The 27,394-nt window shown below is 40.9% G+C and overlaps 1 protein-coding gene across 3 annotated transcripts in view; it reads right to left on the reverse strand.

Moving 5' to 3' along the window:
• Positions 1 to 27,394, reverse strand: part of CPQ (carboxypeptidase Q) — a 270,868-nt gene that overhangs the window by 162,644 nt on the left and 80,830 nt on the right. For all 3 annotated transcript variants that reach the window (XM_084619637.1, XM_084619636.1, XM_084619638.1), the window contains exon 4: positions 5,314 to 5,521. In XM_084619637.1, the coding sequence (XP_084475763.1) occupies positions 5,314 to 5,521 (208 nt within the window). The remainder of the gene's footprint in view (positions 1 to 5,313; positions 5,522 to 27,394) is intronic.

Genomic DNA, 27,394 nt, shown 5'->3' on the forward strand with positions numbered 1-27,394 from the left:
TGCTACTGTTCAGCCCCTGCTGGAGGGCCTGAGCACCTGACTTATTGTTGCCCCGCCCTGACATAGGGCCCGGGCTTACGGTGCTTGTTTCAGTTGCCGCAAGGGCCGCCGAGGGAGACTCCCGCAGCCAGACTAATTTCCCCAAACATTATCTGTGTGTAGTGAGCCGGTGTGGCTCCCCACCGCCCCGGAGAGAGTCGAGCCCCGGCTAGCCGCATTTGAGTCCCATTAAGCTCTTTGAGTTTGACTTCCATCTCAGATGCGGTCATTTCTACCGCCACACCCTCGTTTCTGTTAGCCACCCTGCTGTTACCCCTAAAATCTTCACTAGCCTCATTAAAAAACTGAGGCAAAGCATTTGTTTAGGTGTTGGGCCATGCCTAGATAATCTTTAATCTCCACCCCATCCTCAGTGCTTAGCACTCCCATTCGTCTTTCCTTGTTTTCTTTTTATTTATATGGCTATAGAACCTCTTACTATTGGCTTTCATTCCCTTTGCAAGGTCCAACTCTGCGTGGCTTTTGGCAGTTCTCACTTTACCCCCTATGCTTTCTGACCTCAAAGAGGTAACTTTCCTTGCTGATTCCCCCCATCTTCCATTCCTTGTAGGCTTTCTGCTTTCTCTTAATCACCTGTTTCACAAGCTTGTTCACCCAGCTTGGTCTGCAAATCTTCCCTATGAATTTTTTTCCCCTTGCTTGGGATGCAGGCTTCAGATAGCTTCTGCAACTTTGACTTAAAATAATTCCAAGCCTCCTCCACATTCAGATCCTTGAGTTTTTTCAGTCCAGTCCACTTTCCTAACTAATTCCCTTAATTTTTAATGTTAGCTCTTTTGAAATCAAGGACCTTGCTGTAGATCTATTTTTGTTTATCCTTCCATTTAGTTTAAACTGAATTAACTCCTGATCACTCAAACCAAGGTGGTCTTCTACAACCAGCTCTTCTATGAGGTCCTCACTACTCACTAATACCGAATCTAAAATGGCTTCACCTCTTGTTGGTTCAGTGACTATTTGGTGAAGAAATCTGCCAGCTATCACACCTAGGAAAATCTGGGCCCTACTGTTATTAGTAGCACTTGTCCTCCAAGCTATATCTGATAAATTAGTCTCCCATAATCACACAATTCCCAGTAGTATTGTTTTAATTAAAAACATTAAAGAGGTCTCCTATCCACATCCAAACCAGATTCTGGTTGTCTGTCATACACCACAAATACTATGTCAAGGGAACCTCTAATAGCTTTCTTCCCCAAAGTGATTTTGGCCCAAACAGACTCTGTCTTATCCATTCTCGCAGCTTCATGTAACAATAGTAGATAAAATTTTCAAACCAGTATGATTTAGGTTTGTGGTGGCCCTTTAAAAAAAAGCTACAAATCTTTTGAGAAGATTTAATAAGCTATTACCTGTAACTTCATTATATAATGGCTCAGGAGCACTATTACAGGTAAGGTGGCATCATATCATCTCCTTAAAAGTGGATTTGTCTAAGTCCTCTAAAATCAACAGGCTTCATTGTATTTCTTTGACATTTGGAGTGTCTCAGGAGGGTTCAGTGTAGAGTTGATGTTCCAAATGTGGAGTCATTTGAGCCAGGGGTTCTGGAGATAAAAGCTGCCAACTCCCCTAGCAATTTTTTAAAAAGTTTCTAGTTTGGTCAGAGCTAGAGATCAAACTCTAGTAGTGATGCGGATCAAAAAGCTCTCAATCTATCAAGTTTTACCCAAGGTAGTACATGGCACCCACTAAATATTTGGGGGACCCAAACTCAGAATGGTATTTAAGAAAATGTACATATATTAGTGTGTGAGAGCCAATATGGAAAAAAGGCCAAAGGGTTTCCATTCCTGCTATTTTTTGCATTTTAAACTCAATTTTTATAAGTGCTCTAAAACAGTGGTTCTCAAAGCCGGTCCGCCACTTGTTCAGCACTTCCCTTGGCCTGCGCTGCTTCCTGCAGCCCCCTTTGGCCTGGAGCAGCGAACCGCGGCCACTGGGAGCCACGATCGGCCAAACCTGCGGACACGGCAGGTAAACAAACCAGTCCAGCACATCAAGGGCTTTCCCTGAACAAGCGGCGAACCAGCTTTGAGAACCACTGCTCTAAAATCCAAACGGTTACTCAGATTGCCTTGAAAATTGGGGTGCCTCATAAGGGTTTCTGGGTAGGGCTAGTGATTCAAATTTGAAGTCATTTGACCAAGGGTTTCCTAAGTTATTGTGCCCCTCCAAAAAAACCAACCCTGTTTTCTTCTGTTGTCTTGTACTGTTAAACTGAGAGGTACTAATGACTGGATGAATCACAAACATCTTGATGGCTGTGAACTCACCCTTCAATTAACGTATCTAAGGATAAACTAATCACAATCCCCCATGTAAGACAAAAGAGTTTTGAACCGAGTGGCTAGAGGTGGCTGCACTTTGTGAATAATGGGTGGCAATTTCATTCTGGGGGAATGTAATCCAAGTGTTTGGGAGAAAAATTAGACATGTAAATGCTTCTTGAGAGGGGAGAATGTTAGGAGTTCAAGTGAAGGAGATATGGTACTCTTCAGCTCTGCCAGTGCACCCCAACCCCACTGTACCCCAACCTTCCTGCACACCAACCACCTGAAGCCCACCCTTCCTGCACCTCCAGGTCTGCCAGTGCACCTAGCCACCCTGCAGCAGCCCATCCTTCCTGCACCTCAAGGTCTGCCAGTGCACCCCAACCCCACTGCATCCCAACCTTCCTGCATGCCAACCTCCTGAAGCCCACCCTTCCTGCTCTTCTAGGTCTGCCAACGCACCCTAACCATCCTGCAGACCCACCCTAATTAAATTTTCCTTTTTTTGTCCTTTTAATAGATGGAATCCTGTAGGTGAGAATGAATGGGTTGTAAGAGGAGGAAAAGAGCTTGTACTTTTCAGCAGTTGTGGGGTTGGCGAAGTAAAGGTACACGTGTTAATGGGCATATAGGGGCATTGCTGAGTTAAGATTGCTTGGGCAACCTTAACATCACATCTCCTGGTGTTCATAAATTTCAGTTTTGCTCAACTCAGTGTTCTGCAAAGGGGTATCATATTGCCAAGCAACCTTAACTTTATGTTAACATTTTTTCCCATTGCATTGTATTAAACTCTAGTCTATACCACAGCTACTGTTACGAAAATCTCTAATGTACAAACACTGATACACATTACAATGCACAACATCAGACTGGCTTTGCATCATGCAGTGATCTTCACAGACAAATACATACCTTAAATTTTCTACCTTAGGTGCCCAACTAGTTGCACATTTGCTAATGGTGGTGTTTTGAACGTCCCTGTTTACTGTTCAAAACATATGGCTTTAGAAGCTTTTATAATACTTATGTCACCCACTGTTGATTTCTCACTCAGGTTCAGAAGGCTAAATTTGCTATTGTTTTAATGCAAAACTTTAATTGAGACTTTGGCTCATAAAAACAGCACCTTTCTATTCCATTGAGTTTTTAATGCATTCCAAGATTCTTTTGCATGAAGTGCATCCTAAGAGTTTAATTCTACATTGCATTTGATTGCATGAATAGTTAGATGATTCCAGTTTTTACCAGAGTAACAATGTATCATTTGTATGGCAAAACATGCATTAACTTCCTGTGAAAAACAAGTACTGAAAACCCTCAATGTTCACTTGTTTTATTTTCTGTTTCTTGGGTTACATTTTAAAGGTGTATATGCCACCACTCCCATTAACATCAGCGGGGATCTTGTGGCTAAATCTCCACCAAAATCTTTGCTGCTCAGTTCAAGAAATGTCTCTTGTTGGGCTAGTGAAAGAGACAAGTGAAGATAGCCACAGAGAATATACATGGGCCTTCTACTTTAAATCTTTTAGGTTAAAATTTTTTGATATTATAACGCTTGCAGTAAAATACTATAATTTTTATGTACATCAAGTATGATTCAGGAAGGATAAATACAATAGCTACTCAGAAGTGTTGCTAAAAAGTCACGTGACATAAATTAGGATACAGCTAACAATCTTAAGAGTTAAGACTTTGTTCAATAAGGTTGCATTTCATGTGGCTAAATTCATAACTGATGGCATATTAACCACTCAACCACAATGGTCATTGCAGAGTTTTCAGAAGCTTCACCATTTGGCAGGAAAAAGGGTTACACTAACTTCTCTCCAGGGTTCCTAGCTGTCATAATTCAAAGCCGTAGCTGAAACTATAACACTATTAAAAGGACAAAACAGTATTAAAGCAAATAAAAATATGAAACAAGTATGATTTTTTTAAAGGACTATGATAAAGATATAGTACTCCTATATTTAATTAAAATTAGAAAACTGAAGTTTAAAAAAGGATTCTGGCTTCGTAGCTTGATTTTAGCAGGGATTTCTAGTGCGGCCATAGTTAAAGGTTGCATTTCCTTTATAAATGTACAACCAAAAAAAGTATCCCATGATGTAACTTGGCATTAAAAGGCCCCATCTCAGGCACAAGTTTTCTACCACTACAAATTTGGTTTGGCTGATTTTAAGCTATAAAAACTGGAAATTAAAAAATAGAGAAAGTGGAAAAAAAATCTTAAGATAGTAGCTTTCAATTTCAAATCAGCAACATTTAAACTGAACTTGCAGCTAGTTAGTTAGGTTCACCAGAACATTACTCTAGTTTTACACTGGAGTAACTCCACTGAAATACAGTGGTGATGAGAACCAATGAGCTCATTAAAGGGCTAATTGTTTTTTATGTTAAAAACTAAGTTAATTCAATAGCTGATATTTATCTTTGCTTGGCTTTACAGCCTCTCTTCAAAGTATTTTGTACTTACAGAAGGACTTCATTTATTCACACTGACTAGAAGACCTAATGCAGATTACCAGATCAGTAAATGATCAAGGCAGTTCAAGGGCACTACATGGCCAAATATAGTTTTTTATTTTGACACCAGCTAACTTGTCATTTAAAATACTGAAACTTATTTTACTAGCATTAGGATTTAACCTCTGTTAACATAGTTCAGTTTTGTTTTGTTTTTTGTGAAAGGCAAATATCCACATAAGGAATGCACCCCTTTCATAAAGATGAACTTGTGACATAGCTGAAAATAAAGAGGATCAGTTCAAGTTCCATATTTTACCTGAGCTCTCGCACCTTAGAGCCCAGTAGTCCTTATGCAGGTGTACCACACTCTCCCTTACACCAAGGCTGAATTTGGCCTGCTGTTTTGAAAGCAAATAAAGCCAAGATGTACAGACAGCAGTAGGCCGGCAAATGAAAGTTATTAGTTTTCAAATATGAGTCACACTTTTTCCAGATTCACACTAACCTGTTCTGGGTACTTGCTCCCAACTATTTCTGCCACAGTGTTAAACGAAACAATATCGGTATAGGTCTTGGCTCCCATCTTCAGGGTCACAACAATCCTGGTGCCTCGGGATGACATCCGTGCCATCATTTCGGCATCTTCCACTGAAATGCAAGCTGTAGGAATCTTTGGCACATCAGATTGGTACCACTGCCACCCAGTGTGAGGGCTACAACAACAAAAAAGACTGCGTTAATTATCTAATTTTGCAGTTAATTTTAACTAGTCTAGGATTATTAACAGAGCACACTTTGTGTAATTAATTATTAGCAAATAAAACTATATTCACTGGCAGTTAAGGTTGCAGCAGGTTGAAATAAGAAGTTGAGGGAAAAGATTGATGTATTCCTTTCCACCTTCATATTGCCTACAACACTACTGATGACGCATGCCAACCCTCCTTAAGACTTTCACTTCCCCTCCAATAGATATCCAAAAGCTCTACATACTCCAACTCGATCAAACTTGTACTCTAACACAACTTTAACGGTAACCTCGTATACTTTTATAACCATTGTATCAATAGATCAGCACATCTGACTGTCTCACATTTGTTCGCTTGGGAAGTTATTCTGTCTTAACTAGTGTGGCCGAATTCAATTTAAATGACAAATGTTGGCTAACTGATTTCAGCTAACACACTGAAATTGATGAAAAAAATCCATCTGTAAAGGTCAGGTGAGCACAGCTTTCTCAGAGCACCTTGTGCCTGCAGGGATCAGGTGTCACTGGCCCTGTGGCAGGGCAGGGAGCCCTCTGCAGGAGTGAGTGAATAGGGCTGTGACAGTAGCGCTCCAGAGGGCTCCTTGCACAACCACAGGGCCAGCAACTCTTGAACCCTGCAAGCACAAGGAAGGCTGTGGTCCTGGTGGGACAGAGCAGAGACCCCCAGCCAGGATTACAAGGAGGAGGAGCCCTAGACTGTGGGGGAGGCCATTCTACTGCAGAAGGGATCCCTAACCAGGCAGGAACTGTTCAGCAGCCGGATGGCCTGCCCCACAGCTGAAGGCTTGTTCTTCTTTCAGCCTGGCTGGGGGTCTCTGCTGTGCCAGGTCAGGACCACAGACTCCCCACACCTTGTGTTCCAGTGTCTGGGGCCCCTCAGTCATGCAGGGAGCCCCTTGCAGGCCCACGGTCAATGCTGGGAACCCTTGGCCACCACACTATCAGTACTGCCCTAACCCCAACCCTACCCCTTCTTAATTTCCCACAGTTGTAAAAGTAAAAAGTTAAACATTTAAAAAAATAATAAAATTTGATATTAATCATCAAAATTGCAAAAAAATAAAAAAAAAGTATTCTGCCAAGGCTAGACTTAACATTGCCAAGGTCACTGTGACCCAGGGACCCTTGATGCCAACCGGAAGAGGGCACATAGGGTTTTACAGGGATCCCCTGGGTCAGATATATGCATAATAGTTCACTGGAGGGTGTTGTGTGAGGTCACTACCGAGAGCCAGTAGCCCACTAGTTGTCATAATCGTTCAGAAATGGATGTACGGATAATACTTATGGAGTTATGTACCTATGCTAAAATTTGTGTGTTCTTAAAGTCTTGGAGTTAATGCAGGGCACCAGGTGATCTACCTTGGAAATGTTCCTTTCAGACAGGAGGTAGCAGACACCTATCTCCTGGTCTGGTCATTTGTGTATGGTATGTCTCAGGATGCAGGCCTACTTGCGTATTGAGCCAGAGAAGAAGAGGTTGAGAAATCTACAAGATGAAATCAACAACAAGCGGTGTCCTGTTTGTGAATAAAGACAAAGGATGGAACTTGTACATCTTGTGGAGGGAGCAAAGGAACATTCTGGGTCCTTCACCTAGGAGGCAAGCTGACAACGTGTCTCATGAAAGCAGGATCAGTCAACCTGGCTGTAACACGCTGCAAGGATTTTGGTGAGCGTTACTCTACAAGATATGAGAGTATCTACCCAGTCTAGAATGAGTTATGATTTTCTTTTATCTGTAACCATTTGTTTCCAATACTTGCTATTACTTGGATCTCTCTATTTTACTTGCTATTACTTGGATCTCTGTACTTTCTTATGTAAACTTGTTTCACAGATCTAATTGCTGTGTGTTAAGTGGCCTGGGTATCTGAGGTAGAACTGGTAAGCTGGGGTGCACGGTTTCTTTGTAAGTAGTGAATCTGTGAATACTGTAAGTGTCCAGTGCACCAGGGGCTGAACACTCCAGGGGGATGCTCGGAGGTCTCGGGAGTTTGAATGTGCCTATTGCCAACCTGTAAGGTAGAGTACAGACACTGCACACCCAGATAACAGGGATATAAATAGCAGTGTAGAGAGTGAGGCACTGCTTAGGCGAGTACAGACACACCAGAACACAGCTCTCTATGTGCCCAAGCAGTGCCTCCCACATCTACAGTCAGCAATGTAGTGTCCGCTGCTGGAGCCTTTCCATTACACAGTGAAAGGCTCCAGATGTAGGCAAAGGCTCTGCAGCTCCCCACTGCTGGAGCCTTCCCCTGCCACAGTGAAAGGCTCTGGCAGCATGGAGCATTCTACATGCCACCTCAAACGTAGACAAGGCTGTAGAGAGACAGTGAGGCCAGTGGGGGGCCTAGAGGGGACTACTTGTATTGCTCGTGGAGCGTGGGAGCTGACCTCTGGCAGGCATAAACAAGGCTTCATCACATTAAGGGCAGGTAATAGCAAGGTGCCTGATAATCCCGAGTATCCATAGGAAGCACAAGTCACTGCTAAAGCTTTGCGTTTGAGTGGGTTCTTGGAGGATCGCTACTTGCTGACTACTATACCAGGAAGAAAAGTGGAAAGTATTCAGGACCACAAAAATAAGTGTTTCGTTTTCCAATCTTCCAGAAAAGTGACAGACACTGAAATTTAAATTCACTACCTTATGTATTTATTTATGTCAACATCAGCGTGGAAAACAAGAACGTCTTTGAAGAGCAGTCATATGAGTGACTTCAGGGGAAATTAACACACTGAGACCATGAATAAATATGATGTCCGTCTCAGAAAACTTCAGAATCCAATCACAATCTGGAGTCCTGGGAAAATGAGTGTTAATAGACTCTAGGGAACTAAATAGCACATCCATGTCTCTCCTGAGCAGGAGAGAAGAAACTTTGCAAGTTTCAGCTCTGAGTTTCTACTCATTCTTTTATCAAAGAGAGCACTGAGGGGACATAGTTCCCATTATAAGACCTTGTTTCTGGTTGCTTATAAACTTGGCCATACTAACTATTTGGGATGAAATTTTCCATGCCAAGTGTGTGCCTTAGGGAGTGGTGGGTTGGTTTGGTTTTTGTGGAAAATTTCAGCCAAAATGGTTCACCATTTTCAACGAGACTAGTGAAAAGTACATAATTTTATCCCTGTTACGTTCTGGTGACTTTTTCTGTGAAGAGCTCTAGTACCCCCACAAGTTGGAGCAGGGTCATAACCTTGGCAGCCAGACGGCCTATGTGTTACAGATCCCCATCCCTGAGAAAATGCACCCAAATCTGGCCAAATTATAAACTTTTTAAAAAATCACATGCTCAACAGAGTCCTATTACAACTTTACAGCTAAATTCCCCCCAAAATTCCATCTGCCGCGGACATGCTCCTGCCTGGGGCTGAGGCAGGACTTTCCCTTTAACTGCAGCTCTGGTCTGCTGGGGCCACCTCCAGGCACCCGATTTGACAGCAGAAAGACACTCTCTCTCCTGTGGTCTCAGTGCAAGCCCTGGTGGTACCAAGGCAGCATGGAGGAAGAAAGTACCTGATTCAAATGCAAAGGAGAGAAGAGCTGGAGGGAGGAACCGATTACAACAAGGAGCTTAGCAGTTATTGGGAGAAAGGAAAACTGGGATAGGCAGGGCAAGGAGATGGGGAAGGACACAAATGGAAGGGGGAAGAGACTGAGATGAGAAGGTTGGGGAGACTTGGTCTGGCTGGGCAAAGACATTGGAACTAGGAACCAGGGGGCCAGGAGAAGGGGAGACAGATGCGAAAAGGAACCGGAGTGCAGGAGAAAAACTAGGATTATTGGACAAGAAGATTGGGGCTGGGATGAGAAGTCTGAGAAGTAGAGACTGGGCACGGCTAGGGAAGGAAAGTGGGAATGGAACAAAGAGCCACATGTAGGGAAGACACATGACAAGGACAGGGTATGAATGGAACCAAAGATTCCTGAGCCTCACCATTCCTCTGCTGTCAGCAAATATCTCTGAAACTCAGTGGCAAAGTGTCATCCTCTTGGGGGGATGAGCTATACAATCTACTATTGCTATCAATTATTGCATTAGCTCATATGACAGAGGTGGTACAGTGGATGTAAAGGTTCCAAGTCTGCTGATGGTCCAAATGGATGTCAATATGATGCCACAGTTGGAATTTGTGTTTTCAGTTTGCTTTTTTTAAAACCCTAAGAAATTATACACAAAGTTAAAAGAACATTAAGGCTGCAGAGTCAGGCACTCAAACTTTTGCTTATTGTCCATGACCTGTCCATGACTTTTACTAAAAGTACCCATGACTAAATCATAGCCTTAATTATATATCACTGTATATGTTCAAGGTGCAGCTCCCATTGATTTCGGTTGCAGCTGTGAGTGCTCAGCACTTCTGCAAATCAGAACCTAGGGTCTCATGTTAGGCACTCAGAAAATGAGGAACATACCATTAGTGACTGCCTGTAAAAAGCATTGTCTAAGTGACTTGCCCAACATCACAGAGGAACTCTGTAGCAGAGGCAGGGACAGAATCCAGTTACCCAGGGCAGCATTCTACTGCTTCCACCAGGAGCTCATCCTTTCTGTGTCTGCAACCCGCTGCCTCATTCACTATACACCATCCAAATTTTGCAACAAATGAAGCAGAGGTCCTACGGACAACAACCTCCTTCAATAACCCACTCTGATTCATTCCCAGAGCACTATCCATCCTGTGCACTGAATGAGGAAGGGGACCTGTATGGGGAGAAAATAGTATGATCATGTAACGAAAGACTGTATCATAATGAATATGCACAAGGGGGCTGAATTAAGGTTGCACAGGCAATCTTAATTCTGCTATTCCTTAATTTTTGAGTGATAACTACGTAATCTTAATAATGTTCTTTTAATGTAGTGTTTTTGCATGTGTAATATAAAATGGTCTGGGAAAGATATCATTTTATTACATGGACTTCACTGAACACCTTCAAGTTAGACCTCCACATAAGTAGCAAAGCCTGGCTCTGGTCTTGGCAGAATGCTTGTCTCCTTCATTTTTCGTAAGCATCATATTAACAACATTATTGAAAATGGTAGCATGAACTCAACTCATTTATAAAGCAAAAGTAGTTCAACAAAAGATGTGAAATTAGACAAAAAAAAATTACAAATTCTCACACAATACACCCTAAATATTGTATACAATGTAAGCTATAAAACTCTTTCACTTAGCTATCTGCTGACCAAATAATGCAAACACAAAAAACAAATTCTGGACTCATGTAACAAGGAATAGTTTCACTGAAGTGCCTGTTTACATCAGCGTTAAATTTGCTCAAAGTTTTCAAAAACCAGAATGAGACATCTTATCTTGTCTCATGCCATTGCTGATTTTTTAATAAACAAAACAGAACCAGGCAATAGAGTCATTATGGACCAAAACTGTACATCAGTAACTAGCGCTTTTAGCACTTTATATTTCAGATGTATTTGGGAATTCCCAAATTTCAAAGAAGCCATTTGAAGCAATGTGCAAAATACAATATGGATGCTTAGTGGTCCCTGTTTATAACTATTTGTCTCACAATTATACAATGCTGACTGGAATGACAAACATTAACATTGCAGTGAGACCCTGCCATGACTATTAGGCAGGACTCTGAAGAGGCTGAAAACTCTGAAGCTAACTCTTGTTTCTATGAACTTCCTAACTAGTAAGGTATGGTTGGAAGGACAGATTTTATTGCTGCTTTCAGACCAGATCATGGACATACATACTGACCATTTACTGAGTAGTGTATTTTTTTTTTTATGTTAAAAATGCCTCACTCTTGGAAATGTTAGTACTGTGTTTAGCAATTAAGCATAAAATTTGTAAGAGTTGAGTATGTTTACATTAAACTAATCTCACACTTTCACACATTTAGCAAGAATTCAGAAGAGAAATGCTACTTTCTCAAATTCTTCCAGACTGGATAAAAACACTAGAAAATACTATTGAGGAAAAAAATTCCAATGGCTAGGGAATTAACTTGATGACTTGGACAGATCTTTTCAATGTTTTTCATATAAGTCTATAAAAAAGCCTCTTGCAATCTAGACAACACTAATGAAACACACTACACTGATAACACTCTGCCTTTAGAACAAACATTTAAGGAACACCATCAATTTTAGAACGAACTAAAGTAGTTTTAGTATTAGAAGTGTTGAGGCCCCCTTCTCCAACCAAATTTCTTTACCTTTCTAATCACATTTTCCTATTTCTTTTAAAATATTTTTATGCCACAATGGGGATAAGAGACCTGCACAAATACGAGGCGAGACTGACTGTCTTTAGTGACTAAACACAAATTGTTGTAAAATGCACAATTATTGGTCCTCAGGATTTTTTGAGCTACAACAGTCTTCATTGTTACTTGTAACTATAGTGAGTACATCATTTTCAGACAGAACTGGGATTTGTAAGTTGATGGTGTCCTTTTCAATCAGTTTAGTAGCTTTCTCCTAAAGGGCTCAAAATACTATTCAAAAACTGTGGTACTGATTCAGCAGAGCACGTTTCAATACTTTGCTGAATCAGACCCTACCATCCCAGTTCCGCAGCCCTATTCGGTCAAAACTCTGTATTCAGTTGAAAAGATTAAACTAAGTTAATAGCATTTTGCCTAAGTAATAACAGCAGTGTTGTGCCTATAGGCAAAGAGAGCTACTTCACCCACCACTAAATTTCAGCCATCTGAGTGTGAGGCAGCACGATGTACAACAAGGAAGTAAGAACGTATTTTGGCCAAAGGTGCTTAGGTAAATCCCTGATCTTACAAGAAATTCCACAGGGTCTCATAGGTCCATGTAGAGCTAACGTGATTTCAATTTAAGTTCTCATCTGAAAAGATATACACAGTTACATTACAGGGGACCAGTGGTGCAAGCAGAATTCATTTCTTACCGGTACGCTGCACAGCTAAAGTGGGGGCACGTGACCTCCCCACATGACTCCTCCTCACCCCACCCATAGCCTGGGGCCCCACGCTCTCTTCCTCCCCTCCCCATGATCCATCCCACATTACCTGGGGAGGGCTCTGTCCTTCTTCCGCTGTGCCAGAGACTTCTGAACCGCAGGGCTCTCCAGCACCGCAGCAGCAAAAGGAGCAGTCCCGCCCCGAGCCCTGTCCTCCTGCAGGGCTGCTGTACAGACCCCAGACAACACTCAGGAGACACAGCTGCTTGGAGGGGCTGTAGGCGGTACAGCTCCTCCTGTGTCTTTCCAGGACGGAGTACCGGCTATAAATATCTTACTGGTACGGCGTACTGGACTGTACCGCCCTTCTTGCGTTACTGCATGGGGCTCAGTACTCTGCAATTATAGAAAGTTGGCAGAATCCAGATTGATGGCCAAAGAAGTCTATGTTTAATGTACTATACCATCCTCTCTGGGTAGGATATATTCATTTTGACTCATTAGCCCAGACCTTGAATAATTATTTCTGTTTTGTCCATTAGCATTCTGTAATGTCACAAAAAATAATACATTTTAAAAGTATGAGCAGACACAAAAAACACATTTTCAAATTATAACAATTTTCAGCCACACTGCTAGAAATTATGTTTAATATTCTGTGGCGTGTTTGGGGCTTTACTCAGGATGCTGATGATGAGAGTTTCCAAAAAATAACCCAGACAAAAGATAAGTCACAACTCCCCTTATATCTATTCACATTCTGAGAAAGCACGCAGTGCAACGAGTGATACAAAATCAAGAACAATTTCCAAACCCTCACATTTTAATGAATCCATTCCCCTGGGTTTCCTGGCAGCATTGTTTCTTAGCACCAATAGGCAGCATACACTGCACTGTCATAATTCAGTTTTATCAGCACCTGTATTGATTTTTCTTCTACTGTGATTTCCCAAATGTTCAACTAAAAACTAAAAGCATATTTGTTTCTCCAATATAAATAGTGATTACATTTCCTTCAGATGCTCCATCCTAGAAGTTATTCTGTAAGCGTGACTAAAGTTTCTAGATGACAAATTAAGATGTATACATCCTCGTGCCTCATGGGTAGTTTAACATTTTCAGGTAAAGTTAAAGCTACATCCACAAGCTATTTTCTTCACTGTTAAAAAAATATTAGATGGTACTATTTGCTTTTTCAACTAACTTCTGTGTTGCTAAGAATTTTTTTTGTTTTAAAGCAGCAGAGTACACATAACAAGCTTAATTTGCTGTTGGCAGACAAGAAATCCCCTGGCAAGCAACTAGTTGGTATCAGACTCTGCTACTGTCTCAAAAAGTGCAAGTTATGGACTCGAAGCATCATCAACCTGAAAATGAGGCAATGCCCCAGTGCTGTATACTCCCAATCCTAGATCAAACATATTGTTAGACTGGAAAGTGTTAATGGCAACCATCAAGCAAATCTTTGATTATTAATCAATCACGGAGCTGGTTAAAGTCGATGGGTGTGCAAAGCATGCTTCATTCAGGTTAAATGGAAGGAGCAATTAAGCCCCTTTCATATAATGGTAGCTGAAAAAGCACAAGCCATCACCCAAGGCTCTGGGCTACCTGGCAAGATGTGTGCAAAGATGCATACATAAAACTAGAAGGGGACACTGATCATCTAGTCTTGTCTCCTGCATAACACAGGCCATTGGACTTCCGTGTATTAATTCCTGTTTGAACTAGAGCATATCCTCTAGAAAAACTTGATGTAAAAATGGTCAGTGATAGAGAATCCACCACAATCCTTGGTATATTGGTATATTGTGGTAAGAGCAAGAACCAACACAAGAAGGGTTTCCCTGGGACTGGCTGCAAATGCAGGGGTTATGGGATGGTTTAGCAAGCTGTGCATGTGAGGCAGAAAGCTGACAAAGTCAGGGGACAGGGAGAGAAGTGAGTTGTGAGAATGGTCCTGAGAAGGAAAAGAGAGACTGAGCTTCCTGAAGCACAGAACTCACTGGAGAGGCAAGTTTGGAAGCTGGGAGCAAGAAAATGGTGTGCTGTTTGTTTCTGTTGTGTTCAGGGAAATGAGACTCTGGGTACTTTCTTTGTAAACAAACAAGATTGCACCACAGAAAATACCTATCATCAATTTCTTCTCAAAATGGAAACAACATAGCAAGGCTATGAATATTGGCTAACTGCTGGAACCAAAGAAGTAACAGTATTAAACAAAACCAGACTAACACCAATTCTTGAAACTTCCTACTTGTAGGTGGGCAACACTCACCTTCAACTGATCCACTACCATATATCTTATCTTAGTTTATTATCCATCAGCAAGTCCAGTCAATGTGACAGTGCTCTCACCGAATGGAAAAATAGGAATTATTTTTGTAAGCGTCTATGGTACATTAACTCCTGCAGCACTTAGATACCACTATGATAGGTGCTTTATTGATAGATTACTGTAAGTCCTAAGATGTTAGATCTATCCAGTTAATTTCTTTTTTGTAGTTAGAATTAGTAAATGAAGGTAAGTGCATCTAGCAAGATTTGTCCTTTACAAACCCAATAAAAGTAATATAAAGTCATGCTTTTCACTCAGTATATGCATGAGAATCCTGAACAGTTGACAAGAACGAGCTAAGAAAAAACAAAAAATGAAAGAATTTTTAAACAAATCCAAACACATACCAATTATGAGATGCTTGAGGGTTAAGCAAACTAGCAGCGGAAATTCAGGAGGCTCTGACAATAATTTTCACTACATGAGTATAAGGAAATGTAACTAGAAAAAGACAGACATGGCACATATCAAAAGAATGGTAGAAAGGAAAAAAACCCAAAAAGAACAAAACAAAAAAGAAAAAGAAACTGCCACTCAATTAGTCTGCTGTCCATTCCGGGTAAAATAGACCAATATGGAGTCACTAAAGCATGAGGAAAAACAGATGTGCTGCTGCAGTGCTCCTTGCAGAAGTCAGTTCTGACAATTTGTATTGGAGTTTTTGACCTTCCACAGCCCTGTTACTTTGTTTCTTGATTGCTAATCCTTATCTCCAAGAGCAACCTAAAATGCCCAAGAAACAAGCTTCACAGAAACCGCTGTTTTAACTTCAATCAGATGCTGCCAAAGAAAATGCCTCTCAAGTCAAGGCCTTATAACGCCATACCCTAGGTAGAAGGGTAGATGTGTCTTTACAAAAACTCCACTAAGATTGTAGAAGGAAACAAACTGACGACTGGAATGAACACTGGAATGTTTACAAGAATTTATTTTGGCTATTATACACACAACTATGTGAAAAACATTCAGATTGCAAAGTCAAGCACTCAGAAGTTAGGAAATGCCAGAATTAAGGTTGCCTGTACCCCTTCAATTCGGCCCCTTTCTGTATATGCCTTGTAATACAGTCTAATTACATGATCACATACTATTTTTTTTTCGCAGGAACTTACCCTCATTCAATATGGCAGTCCCACAGAAATTAGTGATAAAATAGCTGGCCTAGAACTTTACACAAAGGGGCATGACAATTATTATTATTAGTGAGTTAATTTAAAAAAAATCTTGAGAAGAATAAATGGTAAATTAGTTGCCTATTCCCATAGCAAGTACATCAGTTCTCATTGATGGGATCATACCCTTTTAGTGCCTGCAGTTCTCCATTACAGATCCTGCATTTTGTGAGGGATGGAAGGTGCAGAAAACAAACACGTAGTAATGATAACCCAGAAAAGACCTAACCTAATATTGGGCAGGCATAGGGTGCATCAGTCAAAATAACAGAATTTCAACAAATTAAGCAGCAAAATCTGAAGTGTGGAATGCAAGAGAAGCAAAGAAGACCAACTTCCTGCCTGCAGGTTCTCTTCAGACTGCTCCAACCCACAGGCAGCCAATCTCAGTTCCTCCTACAGGCAAGACTAACTATCCAATCTGGGATCTCCTTGTAAAAGGGAGCCCGCTCACCGGCTATATGCATCCCATGGAGAATGGCCTATGTTCTCCCCTACCCCAGAAACATGTCCTGGCTAGAATGGCCTAAGTGTCATATTATGCAACAATAGAGATAGCCAATTGTTCACATAAAAGCATTTTTCACTGAGAAATGTCCTTTTTAAAAAAAAACTTCAAAGATGTTCATGAAAAAAATAGAAAAAAATAATTGATTTCTTTTTTAGAACATTTGACAGAGATTCTGAGAGAAAAATTTTGCTTGCTAGTTGTGTGTGTGTGTGTGTTCAGTAGTCACCATTTCTCATGTGGGCTACAGGGGCAGCTTTTTCATTTATTTGTTAATTTTTCTAATTTACTGAAATTGGAGGTTGTTTCTACATTGGGTTTTGTCAGGTTTGATTTGTCAGCTTAGTGACAAAATGGGATTTTTACAAAACCAAAAATCTTCATAACTGAAAAATACAATTTTTTAAAAAAATTGCTGAAATTGTAACAGACAAATTCAAAAACTAACAAAAATACTTTTGTATATTTTTGACTGGTCTCAATCAGTAGGTCTGCTCTGTCTATACATACTGAGTCTTCTCTGCTGACTTCAGAGCACAAAAATAAGCTTTTACTATTTTTTATTACCATTAGCACTACAGAACAGCTATGGGATTCCTTTCTTACATGTGCAGAGTTGCTAATAAATTCTAGTTGAAGGCCCCAATTTTGCCTCCATTTATAAACTTGTGAAGATGTTAATATGTTTATAATTGCTTCCTGGTTCCAAAACATGTGACATTTCCCCACAATGCACTTTGATTGCAGCAGATTACTGGTTGCTAAAATAAATAATAAGACTCTTGTACTACCATGTGCGAAGGTAATGGTTCCTGTTATCAGAGACTGATTACTCATGTTGTACTGCATGTTACATAACCCTTTCAAGATTATTTTGAACTAACATTTGATTGATGCAGTATCTGTGAAAGTATTTGGAAAATCCTAACAAACAGTATGAGATACTCAGGGCTAGATCTCATAGACCTTAAGCAGGCAAAAGTTTCATTTCAGAAAGAGTAGGGTATCAGTTCCTCTACCACATGGATGCCATTATGATTAAGATTTGGGAAGCATACATGTATCCAACACTATATGTTCATTAAAATTAGGCTCTGCCAATCAAATCCAACAGCATTGACATAATTATTGATTTACTAGACAAAGGGAATGCGGTGAATACATATTTGTATTTCTCTAAAGCATTTTCTTTAGTGCCACATAAACCAAAGAAATTAAAACCAGATAGATTTTTTTTAAAAGCTACAGCATAGATTAGATATGGTTTGACAAACAAGGAGCAGAGAGCAATTATCAATGGTAAAGCTGCCAAATGGGAACCATATCACATGGAGTCAGTACTGGAACTGTAAGGACTGTTGTACCAGGGAGGAAGAAAAATCTGCACAACCCATTTCAGTCTTCAATATAAAATAGAAGTTCACATCAGCCATACTTCAAATAATGCTTTCTGCATCTTATGGTCATTCGGATGATCTTCCAGCAGTGACTCCTTAAGGGAGTCAGTTAAGTAATATACCTGTTTGGCCTCCTCAGGCTCCTATCATGACTCCTATCACCAGTCTTCTTCCTCCTGAGTTTATATCTCTGCCACCTTCTGGGAATGCAGCTTCCTGCTGAAAGTTACCCTCCCTGGGTATACCAGCGGTGGGATACTGAAGGGAATGCTGCTGACAGACTTAACTGTCCAGCAGCTGTGAGGCTTCTGTCTGTACTTTTTGTTTGTTTAACTCTCGGCTTTCCAAGGCCTAATGCAGGATCCTTGTTTATATCTTCAGTGACTCCACACAGGAGAACAGATTAAAAAACCTGTGCGAACAAATGTAAGTCATACACCTCGAAGAAAGATAAACAGATCACAACTGCGTGACATCTTCAGTATCTGGATGGCAGAGAGTTTGACAAAAACTAACAACCAATAGGGCTAACAACATAAGAAAACTAAACATAAGCTAGCTAGAAGGCTTAACTATTATAGCACAGGGTCCTCAGTATCATCTTCATTTAACAAAGTTCACTACTATGGATAGGGGGCAACCATATTACAAAAGCTCCAGAGATGGACAAATGGATAGAGAAAACACAGCTTCCACCACATAGGGACACATTCCTATGTTCCCACATTCAGATCTGCACTGGGGTTGTGGATAACACCAGCCAATGGGGGGAAGGGTACAAGTGGTTTGGTCAAGGTTTCCTATAGTAAAGCATATAGACACTAACAGAGGGATATTTGGCATCTGAGTCCCCCTGTTGTGTGGTACAGTAACTCCTCACTTAACGTCCTCCCACTTAACGTTGTTTCAAAGTTAGGTCGCTGCTCAATTAGGGAACATGCTCGTTTAAACTCGTGTAATGCTCCCCTATAACGTCGTTTGGCTGCCTGCTCTGTCCACTGCATGTAAGGTTTTGTGGAAGAGCAGCGACTTTACAAGGGAGCATTGCACAAGTTCCTCTTCTCTGCCTCCTCCCCGTCCCTCCCAGCGCTGTCTTTCCACTCCTCCCCTTCCCTCCCAGAAAGTCCTAAGCACCACCAAACAGCTGTTTGGCGGTGGGGAAGCACTGGGAGGGAGGGGGAGGAGTGGGGAAGTGCCATGTCTCCATTCCTCCCCCTCCCTCCCAGAAAGTCCTAAGCGCCACCAAACAACAAGTGCTTAGGACAAGCGCTTGTTATTGGGTGGCGCTTAGGACTTTCTGGGGAAGGGAAGGAGCGGGGATGCGGCGTGCTTCGGAGAAGAGGTGGAGTGGGGGTGGGAAGACGTGGGCCTGCAGTGGAGTGGGGACGGGAAGAGGCGGGCCTGGAGCATCCCCCAGCAAAGTCAGTGCCTGTTCTTCTCTGGGTAAGCTTCCACTGCTGCTGCAAAGGTGCTTCCTAGCATCCTTGCCTGCAGCGGGCTGTGCCTATGTGGGGTAAGCCAGGGGCACTTCCCAACCACAGTACAGTACAGTACAGTATATAATGCCTTTTGTCTGCCCCCAAAACATTTCCTTGGAACCTAACCCCCCACATTTACATTAAATCTTGTGGGAAAACTGGATTCGTTTAACATCATTTCACTTAAAGTTGCATTTTTCAGGAACATAACTACAAGGTTAAGTGAGGAATTACTGTACAGAGTATTGAGGGGAGTGTCAGATAAGGTATCCCACCCTCTTGAAAGATAGGAGAATGGGCCGCTTTCAAAGAGCTGAAAGGGAAGCAGATTAGTTTGGTGCCACTGAAGAAACTGACAGGAAAGGGGGTTACACTTCACTGAGAGTCAGATCCCTCCAATCAGAACAATTCAAAAGGTAAATAGAGGGTAAATGAGAGAAAAAGGGCTATGGAGGTCTGGTTGGTGGGGGTTTCTCTCTGAGGTGGAAAATGAATGGGGTTTTTCCTCTCCCCTCCTCCATTCACACTGAACACGATTCAGAGCAGCATTCACTGTCAGTGTTCCCTTCATAAGCTCTGCAGTGCAGATGCATAAACCCATGTTATGCAGAAACACACTCAGGAACAGTTTTAGCTAACATGGTTGGTACTGGAATGTGGGCAGGCCCAGGAGAGATATATAGTCGAGAAACAGGAGACTCAGGGGGAACATGAGTGCAGTCTAAAAATCCTTAAAAGTAACGATATAAATGAAGGAAAGGAATTCTTCAGTCTCACAAGATGGCAGGAGAAAGAACAATATCCTAACACTGAAGGAAAAGGTTTAGGCTAGATAACAGGAAAAGTCCTTAAGAATAAGAACTGTGCAGTAGAACAGGCTACCAAGCATCCAAGGCATCATCACTGCAGATATTTAACAAGGGGAAGTACAGCCATTAGTGGGAATAATAGAGCAAATGTACAAAATATACACAAGACTAGATAATTCAGTGATCTTGTATGCCCTACTATTTATGGGTTTAATCCTGATTCTACTGACATCCAGGGAAAAATATTCATTGACTTCAGTGAAAGCAAAGATCAGATCTTATAAACTCTATGTTTCAATGAGCAGCTAGGAGGAAGAACACGTGTTTGAAGTTACAGGTTGGAAACTGAAGATCTAGTTCCACTAATAAATGGCCCTTCATGCCTACATTAATATCTAATATCTCACCAAGCAGTAAACAAAATAAAAACAGCAACCGGAACCTCATCCATGTAGGCTGCTTTGTTCTGTGAAAAGACAATCCAATTACAAATATCTTTGTTTTGTAAATGCATCCCTCATTGATATATACTTTCATTTCTATGTAATATTAAACTCATTTTTGTTCTATTTAGCAAGAAAAAAATCTCAGCAAAATTCTCTATAGTAAGGTAAAGAATCTACAGTATAAGAGAATGACGTATTCTAATAAAAAAACATATTATATGAGTGTGTGCCATTAATTGCCCCTCAAAGAGCAAACTTCAGTTGATCCACATTAAGAGCACTAACTCAATTATTAGGTAAGGTAGAGTGAAATAAATGCTTGAATTATCATCAATATTTGCTTAAGGTGATATAAGTATTTAGCGCACTGCATGTTACATTTGACAAGCTTGTTCTTCAATAAAGAGATAAGTTATTCCGTGGTAATAGGCAGGGAAACTTCTGCAGTATATCTCACTAAAGTATATATGTTACCTCTAGATAAAATGATTGAATCTAGAAACTGTTTTTTTCCCTTCTATTGTCACTTTTCAAAGTCCAAACCTTGAAATCTACTGTAAATAAAAAAGTTCCTTTTAGACACAAAACTTTTGTTTAAAGCCTATTATAGTATTACATTAACTTTCTTTATAATACTAGCATATCCTGAGCAGTGAGGAAGGATGGCAGGCAGAACAAAGTGAAAAAAAATATTCCGTCACCAGTCTGAACGAGCACCACATTCTCCCTTTCACTGAAAGAAGGCACCTAGTTTCATAGAACTATTGAAGTTTCCTTCTTGTCATTCTCTTGGGAGTTGGAGGACAGGATTTTGCTCCTAAAATTTTGACATTCTAAACTAGATGAAGCCCAGAGATCTCCCCAGATCAGCATAGTTGCTCCACTGAGCTTGTCTCCCTGGAGTTAGTACTATATGGGCTTAAGCAAAGACTGGGAAGAGCAGAAAGATTTTATAGTAAAAATGACAGAAAGGAGAAAGATTCATCAGGAATGTCCTGTGAATATGGTGGTGATCAATTCTAGATCTACAGAAGATAGGAAATTCCCTGCTAATAGCAGTTTCCATTGTGAATCAGGTTTGGGGACTTTTTGGAAAATGTGTTCAAAGCCTTCAGAACTAGGACATCATGAGAACTACAGTCTCTTTTGGGAACATTCAAAAGATATATAGAAAAAACCTGAAAGTTTCTTCTTCTGAGACAGACACTTTCTTCAATAGGTGGAAGCGGTAGACGCAGTCAGTAACTTCCACAACCTGAGCCACAGATGTCTCCTGAGTACTATGTTTGGGCCAGAAGCTCTAGAAATAAACCAAAAAGTCAATGCTTACCCGAAACAAGAGGTACAACAGCAGATATTTTCTGCAAGATGGATCCGAGCTTCATTTTCAGCGATAAAGAATGTAGTTATGTAACAGGATCATTTGTCCATGATTAGAAACCCCTGCAAAGCATTTAGATGGTGCTTAAGCTATCAGGGCTAGAGAAAACATCTCAATATTTCATTTTAAGAAACACTCTGCTATAAGCAGCAGTCTCCAGTCTCCCTCTCACTAGGGAGACAACAACAGCACTGATCTTAGGAAGGAGAAAGAGAGTTCAATTTCCTTTTCTTTACTAAGCAGATCTTTTGGATTTTCCTACTGAGTCTTCTGGCCTTATCCAGTCATTTCATCTCAGTGGCTATGGCTACACAAGGGGATGAAAATAAAGGAATCTAAATGCTTTCTAATTTTGCTGTCTGACTTGATTTTCATATTGTCTTTCTTTTCTCTTGATTTCTTTGCCTCAGGCTGAACGTCCAGTGTGCTAATAACCTATAACATGGTCTTGGAAGATTCAGAAGAAAACAACTTACCATGTACCTCATGCTACGAGCCCACAAGCTCAGAGTCAGAAAGTTTCCCTTCCTCAAAAAGGAAAGAAGCCCTGCTGTTGGATAGGGAAGCCATTCTCTGGTGCTTTTTTTGTCTTTTTATAATTCTTTTAAAAGACTGATTGAAAAACTTCACCACAATTCTTTGTTCTTTCTTCCTTTTTAATCTTTGAGACCTTTAGAACCTTCAACATCAGTTGAAGGAGGAGAAGGACTTGTATCAATCCTCCTCTTAAATTTTATTTGATTTATTTTTCTTTGTTAAGAGAGAGCAGGAAAAGACTGTCCAAATCAAAGAAATGTTCTTTCCATGCACTTGTTCATCCAACTTGCTGAAGAAAATGTTTTCTGAGGATGAGGTGGGCTAGTGATTTTCATTAGAATGTAAAATAGTGATCATCATCTTTATAAGCAGTATGTTCAAATCTAGCTAGTTTGGGCCCTGGAGCAGTGAAGCTGCATCAGCAGACACTAGCTTCGCAAGCAATCACCCAGGGTTATGGGCAGGCTGGTGCAGATTAGATTAAAGATAGCTCTGGTGTGTCTACCTGAGTTGCAATCACATCCCATCATTGCCATCCAGACATGCCCTACAGGAGCGTAAAAAAAACTCCAAATCACGATAAGATTGTCAGATGTAGGTCAGATAGAGAAAGCCCAACCTGCCTAATAGAATTCTGATATAACAGAGTTGTGGAGGTGGAAAATAGAAAAACTGTACATTCTCTCTACATGACATGGGGGTCAGAGACTTCTGGTCTTGGGCTACTGCTAGGAAAATTTAAGTGAAGGAAAGAGTGTTCCAATGAGACAGTTACACACAGACACACACTCAAGACAGCACCAGTTTAACATCAGGAGAACAAAGTGCTGCAGAACACTTCTCCAGCTAAACAACAAAAGCAAAAGGTGGAGCTTTCTTCTCCCCCGCCTATTCACTTCAGTGAGGTGCAAGACCTAAAGTCTCATGAAACAGTAGGCAGGGCAATTTTTACCTCCTGAAATTAAATACAGAAACTATGTTAATGGTACATTAGGGTTACAGATATACACTCATGCATAATATGAATAGGCAATTTATGAGGATATTTGACTGTCTACTTTAGAAGCTGCAACTTACAATTTTAGAAGCACAACTATATTTTACAAATAAATATCCATATGCAGAATTCATGTCTTGCTATCAAATAAAATCCATCACTGTAAAATATTCTGCACTATATACTTAAAAATACTTCATAGTAGAACTCACTAAATTATTCTCTGAAAATAATATTTGTTCGCAAATTTTGTTCATTTTCCTGTTCATAAACCTATTGTGATTTCTACAAGTCAGTCCTGAATGTATATCATTCACAAGTATTCATTAAATAGTTTATAGGGACAGTTTGCAGCCTATGCTGTTCATTCAACTGTTTGTTTCATCTGTCCGTATGTATTATTTGTGGTGTGTGATTGCGTACAAGTCACATAACGTTGTTTCTACTCCATAATTGGATGACAAAATTTCAAAACTAGAGAACGCAAGTGGATCAAAGCATTTTTCATCTGAATTTGCTGATTTGTCAAACTTGAAATGTTTTGCAAGGACAGTTCAATTTCAACAAAGTTCTGACAGAAGAGAGACAGGTTTAAAAACCTGTCTGGTTTCCTGCCAGCTCACCCGCCTGGCTGCTTGACAGTCTGTCTCAGAGCTAGGGCTCCATTCCCTTTGCTCCCCCCCCCCCCCGCCCCAAATTAAGCTTTTCTCCAGTCAAATCTTTGTACCATCAAGAAATTAATTCTCCTGACAAGAAAAAAATTGAAGTCTCTGAGATACAGTGCTGGCAAAGACTCTTGCATATCTTCTGGATAGAAAAGAAAATTAATGCTTATGTTAGAAATATTATTGAAGAGAAGCAGCCCCTGCCGCCAAAAATGAACAGGCACAAACTTGACAAACTTGGTCACATCAGGTACAGAGATGGAAATAACTTCAAGAAAGTTATCATGGAAGCAATAGTGGTAGGTCATTGTAGTAAGGGATGGACCAGCGAAGAGACGGATAAATGGTGCGTAGCAGATCATTGGGAGGTCAGCTACTGAGTGCTCGAAGCTACTGATGGATTGAGAAGGCTTTTGAAAATACTGCTCTGATGTATGTCACCAATAGTCAGACATGAATAAATGGATTTTACTTACTTGCTTACCCAGATCTAGTAGAGAATAACGAATGTACAGCACATGACAAACAGCATACTGCTGGTATGAATTTTTAGTCAAATGAACATTCAAGCCAAAATCCTTGAGTCTTTCAGGTTTCTTTCACGCCTCTATTACCCAGTAGTTGTCTGAAATGTGTCAAGCTGAACATTATGCTTTTAATCGCAGTTCAGGTTTTCTATAATCAGCTAGCTCTACATTATAACAGTCACCAACATTGCACATACTATTCACTATACAACAAAACGTGTCATGCGGATGAGTTAGTATTACTATGAGAGACTTAGCTTTTAGCTTTCTGATTTGTTTATTTAAGTTTATGACCTTTGTTGCATTAACTTTTTTCTTCATTTAATATACACTAGGGGGAGATTTTCAAAGGTACAAATGGGACTCCCCTTTCTGGCCTCTGAAAACCTTCATACAGAAGAAGAAATGCCTACAGGCTGCTATAGGCAATGATTTGCAATGTGATTGGGGCCTAAGGGCCAGCGTGTGACACTTTTACCTTACCTAAGTGGTTCCACTGACTCAATGGGAAGTTAGTGGAGTGAGGTACTACGCAATGTAAGAAAAGGGTTAAAGGAATCCAGCCCTAAGCAAGTTTTACTGAAGAACAGTTATGCTTCTAACATTATAAATTGCAGCTGCATTCACTATTCCAAAAAGAAAAGGAGTATTTGTGGCACCTTAGAGACTAACCAATTTATTTGAACATAAGCTTTTGTGAGCTACAGCTCACTTCATCGGATGCTGTAGCTCATGAAAGCTTATGCTCAAATAAATTGGCTAGTCTCTAAGGTGCCACAAGTACTCCTTTTCTTTTTGCGAATACAGACTAACATGGCTGTTACTCTGAAACCTGTCACTATTCCAAGTAGCTATGCTAGTTTTCTCATGGGTATGTCTAGTCACAAAGCGTCTTTGGCAAGTTTGATACAAAGAACTCTCTCTGACATTCTGGGCTGTACTACTTCTACTTTCCAGCACTATGAATTATGAAGAAAAGGAAGGAGCATCATATAGTTAGGGCCCTACGAAATTCACAATCCGTTCTGGGCAATTTCACAGTCATAAGATTTTAAAAATCGTAAATTTCATTATTTCAGCTATTTAAATCTGAAATGTCATGACGTTGTAACTGTAGGGATTCAGACCCAAAAAGGAGTGGGGGGGGAGGGGCTCACAAGTTTATTGTAGGGGTGGGTTACGATATTGCTACCCTTACTTCTGCACAGCTGCTGGCTGCAGCACTGCCTTCAGAGCTGGTCAGCTGGAGAGCAGTGGCTGCTCGCTGGGAGCCCAGCTCTGCAGGCAGAGTTGCCACCAGCAGCAGCGCAGAAGTAAGGGTGGCATGGTATGGTGTTGCCACCCTTACTTCTACGCTGCTGCCTGCAGACCTGGGCCCTCAGTCAGCAGCCACCACTCTCTGGTCGCCTAGTTCTGAAGGCAGCACTGAAGTAAGAATGGCAATAACATAACCACCTTAAAATAACCTTGCGACCCCCCCTGAAACTCCCTTTTGGGTCAGGACCCCCAATTTGAGAAAATGTCTCCCCCCTGAAATCTGTTTAGTATAGGGTAAAAGCACACAAAAGACCAGATTTCACAGGAGGAGACCAGATTTCACATCCCGTGACACATATTTCATGGCCATGAATTTGGTAGGGCCCGACATATAATGTTGTTACAGCCTTGGATCAGTGACCCTTTGTGGATGCTCACTAGGTTGCTGTAATAGACCCAAAACTTGGATCCCATTTGCTTCTAGGCTAGTGAGTTCTGGACAGATTCATCACTCCTCAAGCTCTGGGCTTCTAGGCAGAGTCTCGGAATCCAGATCCTCTATTTAGCACCCTTTCCTGAAATATGGGAACTATGCATTCCAACTGTATAGACTCTGAAGGAAATGCTGGCTCTCCCAAGCCTCGCCAGTAGCAATTGCATGTTCCCAAAAGTTCCAGTGCCAAGAACCCTCTAGATTATGGTTTCACCCTTTGGAGACTACATGACAGTTAAAGCAAGGAACACCCAGACCTTGCAAAGGAATTTCTAGACTAAATCACATTTTACTCATACACAAAGCACAAGAGATACACAGATCTCTGAAAAAAAAATCCTACATAAAAATCCCTCTCTAACCACGCTCTGAGCCTTTTGGTCAGTCCTTTCAGAGTCCCAAGAGCTGACGTCTGCTCCTGCCCAGTGAGAGAGAGCCCTTGCTAAGAGCAGATCCTCAGTGGTTTCCCGTCCCTTGTCAGGTGATTTGCTTTTTGGTTACAGCTCATCTGAACAGTAGACTGGGAAAACTGGTTCCCCTGGGCTCATTGTTCTAGGTTGCTGCCATCTGAATGGAAGACCATCCAGGTTAATCGTGACTGATTGCGCTCTATTGCTAACCCTCTATAGTAGGCACATAGAGTTGCTGCTAACACTTGAATATCCCAGTCCAAGATGCACTAGTGAAGGCACAGTGCAATTTACAATCAAAATGGTGTTTATAAAACTAAATAGAGTATGCAGATGGAGACATATACAGACACATGTTAATCTGTCACAAGCACCGATAATAATTATACTCAGCACTTATCATGGTTACTGTTGAAAGGCAATATATACCAACAGCACCCATGCAGTGACATCTGATTGCATGATTATTTCAGAGTTCAAATAC

Source organism: Lepidochelys olivacea (genome assembly GCF_965140295.1).
Source record: "Lepidochelys olivacea isolate rLepOli2 genome assembly, chromosome: 2".
Classification (NCBI taxonomy): Eukaryota; Metazoa; Chordata; order Testudines; family Cheloniidae; genus Lepidochelys; species Lepidochelys olivacea.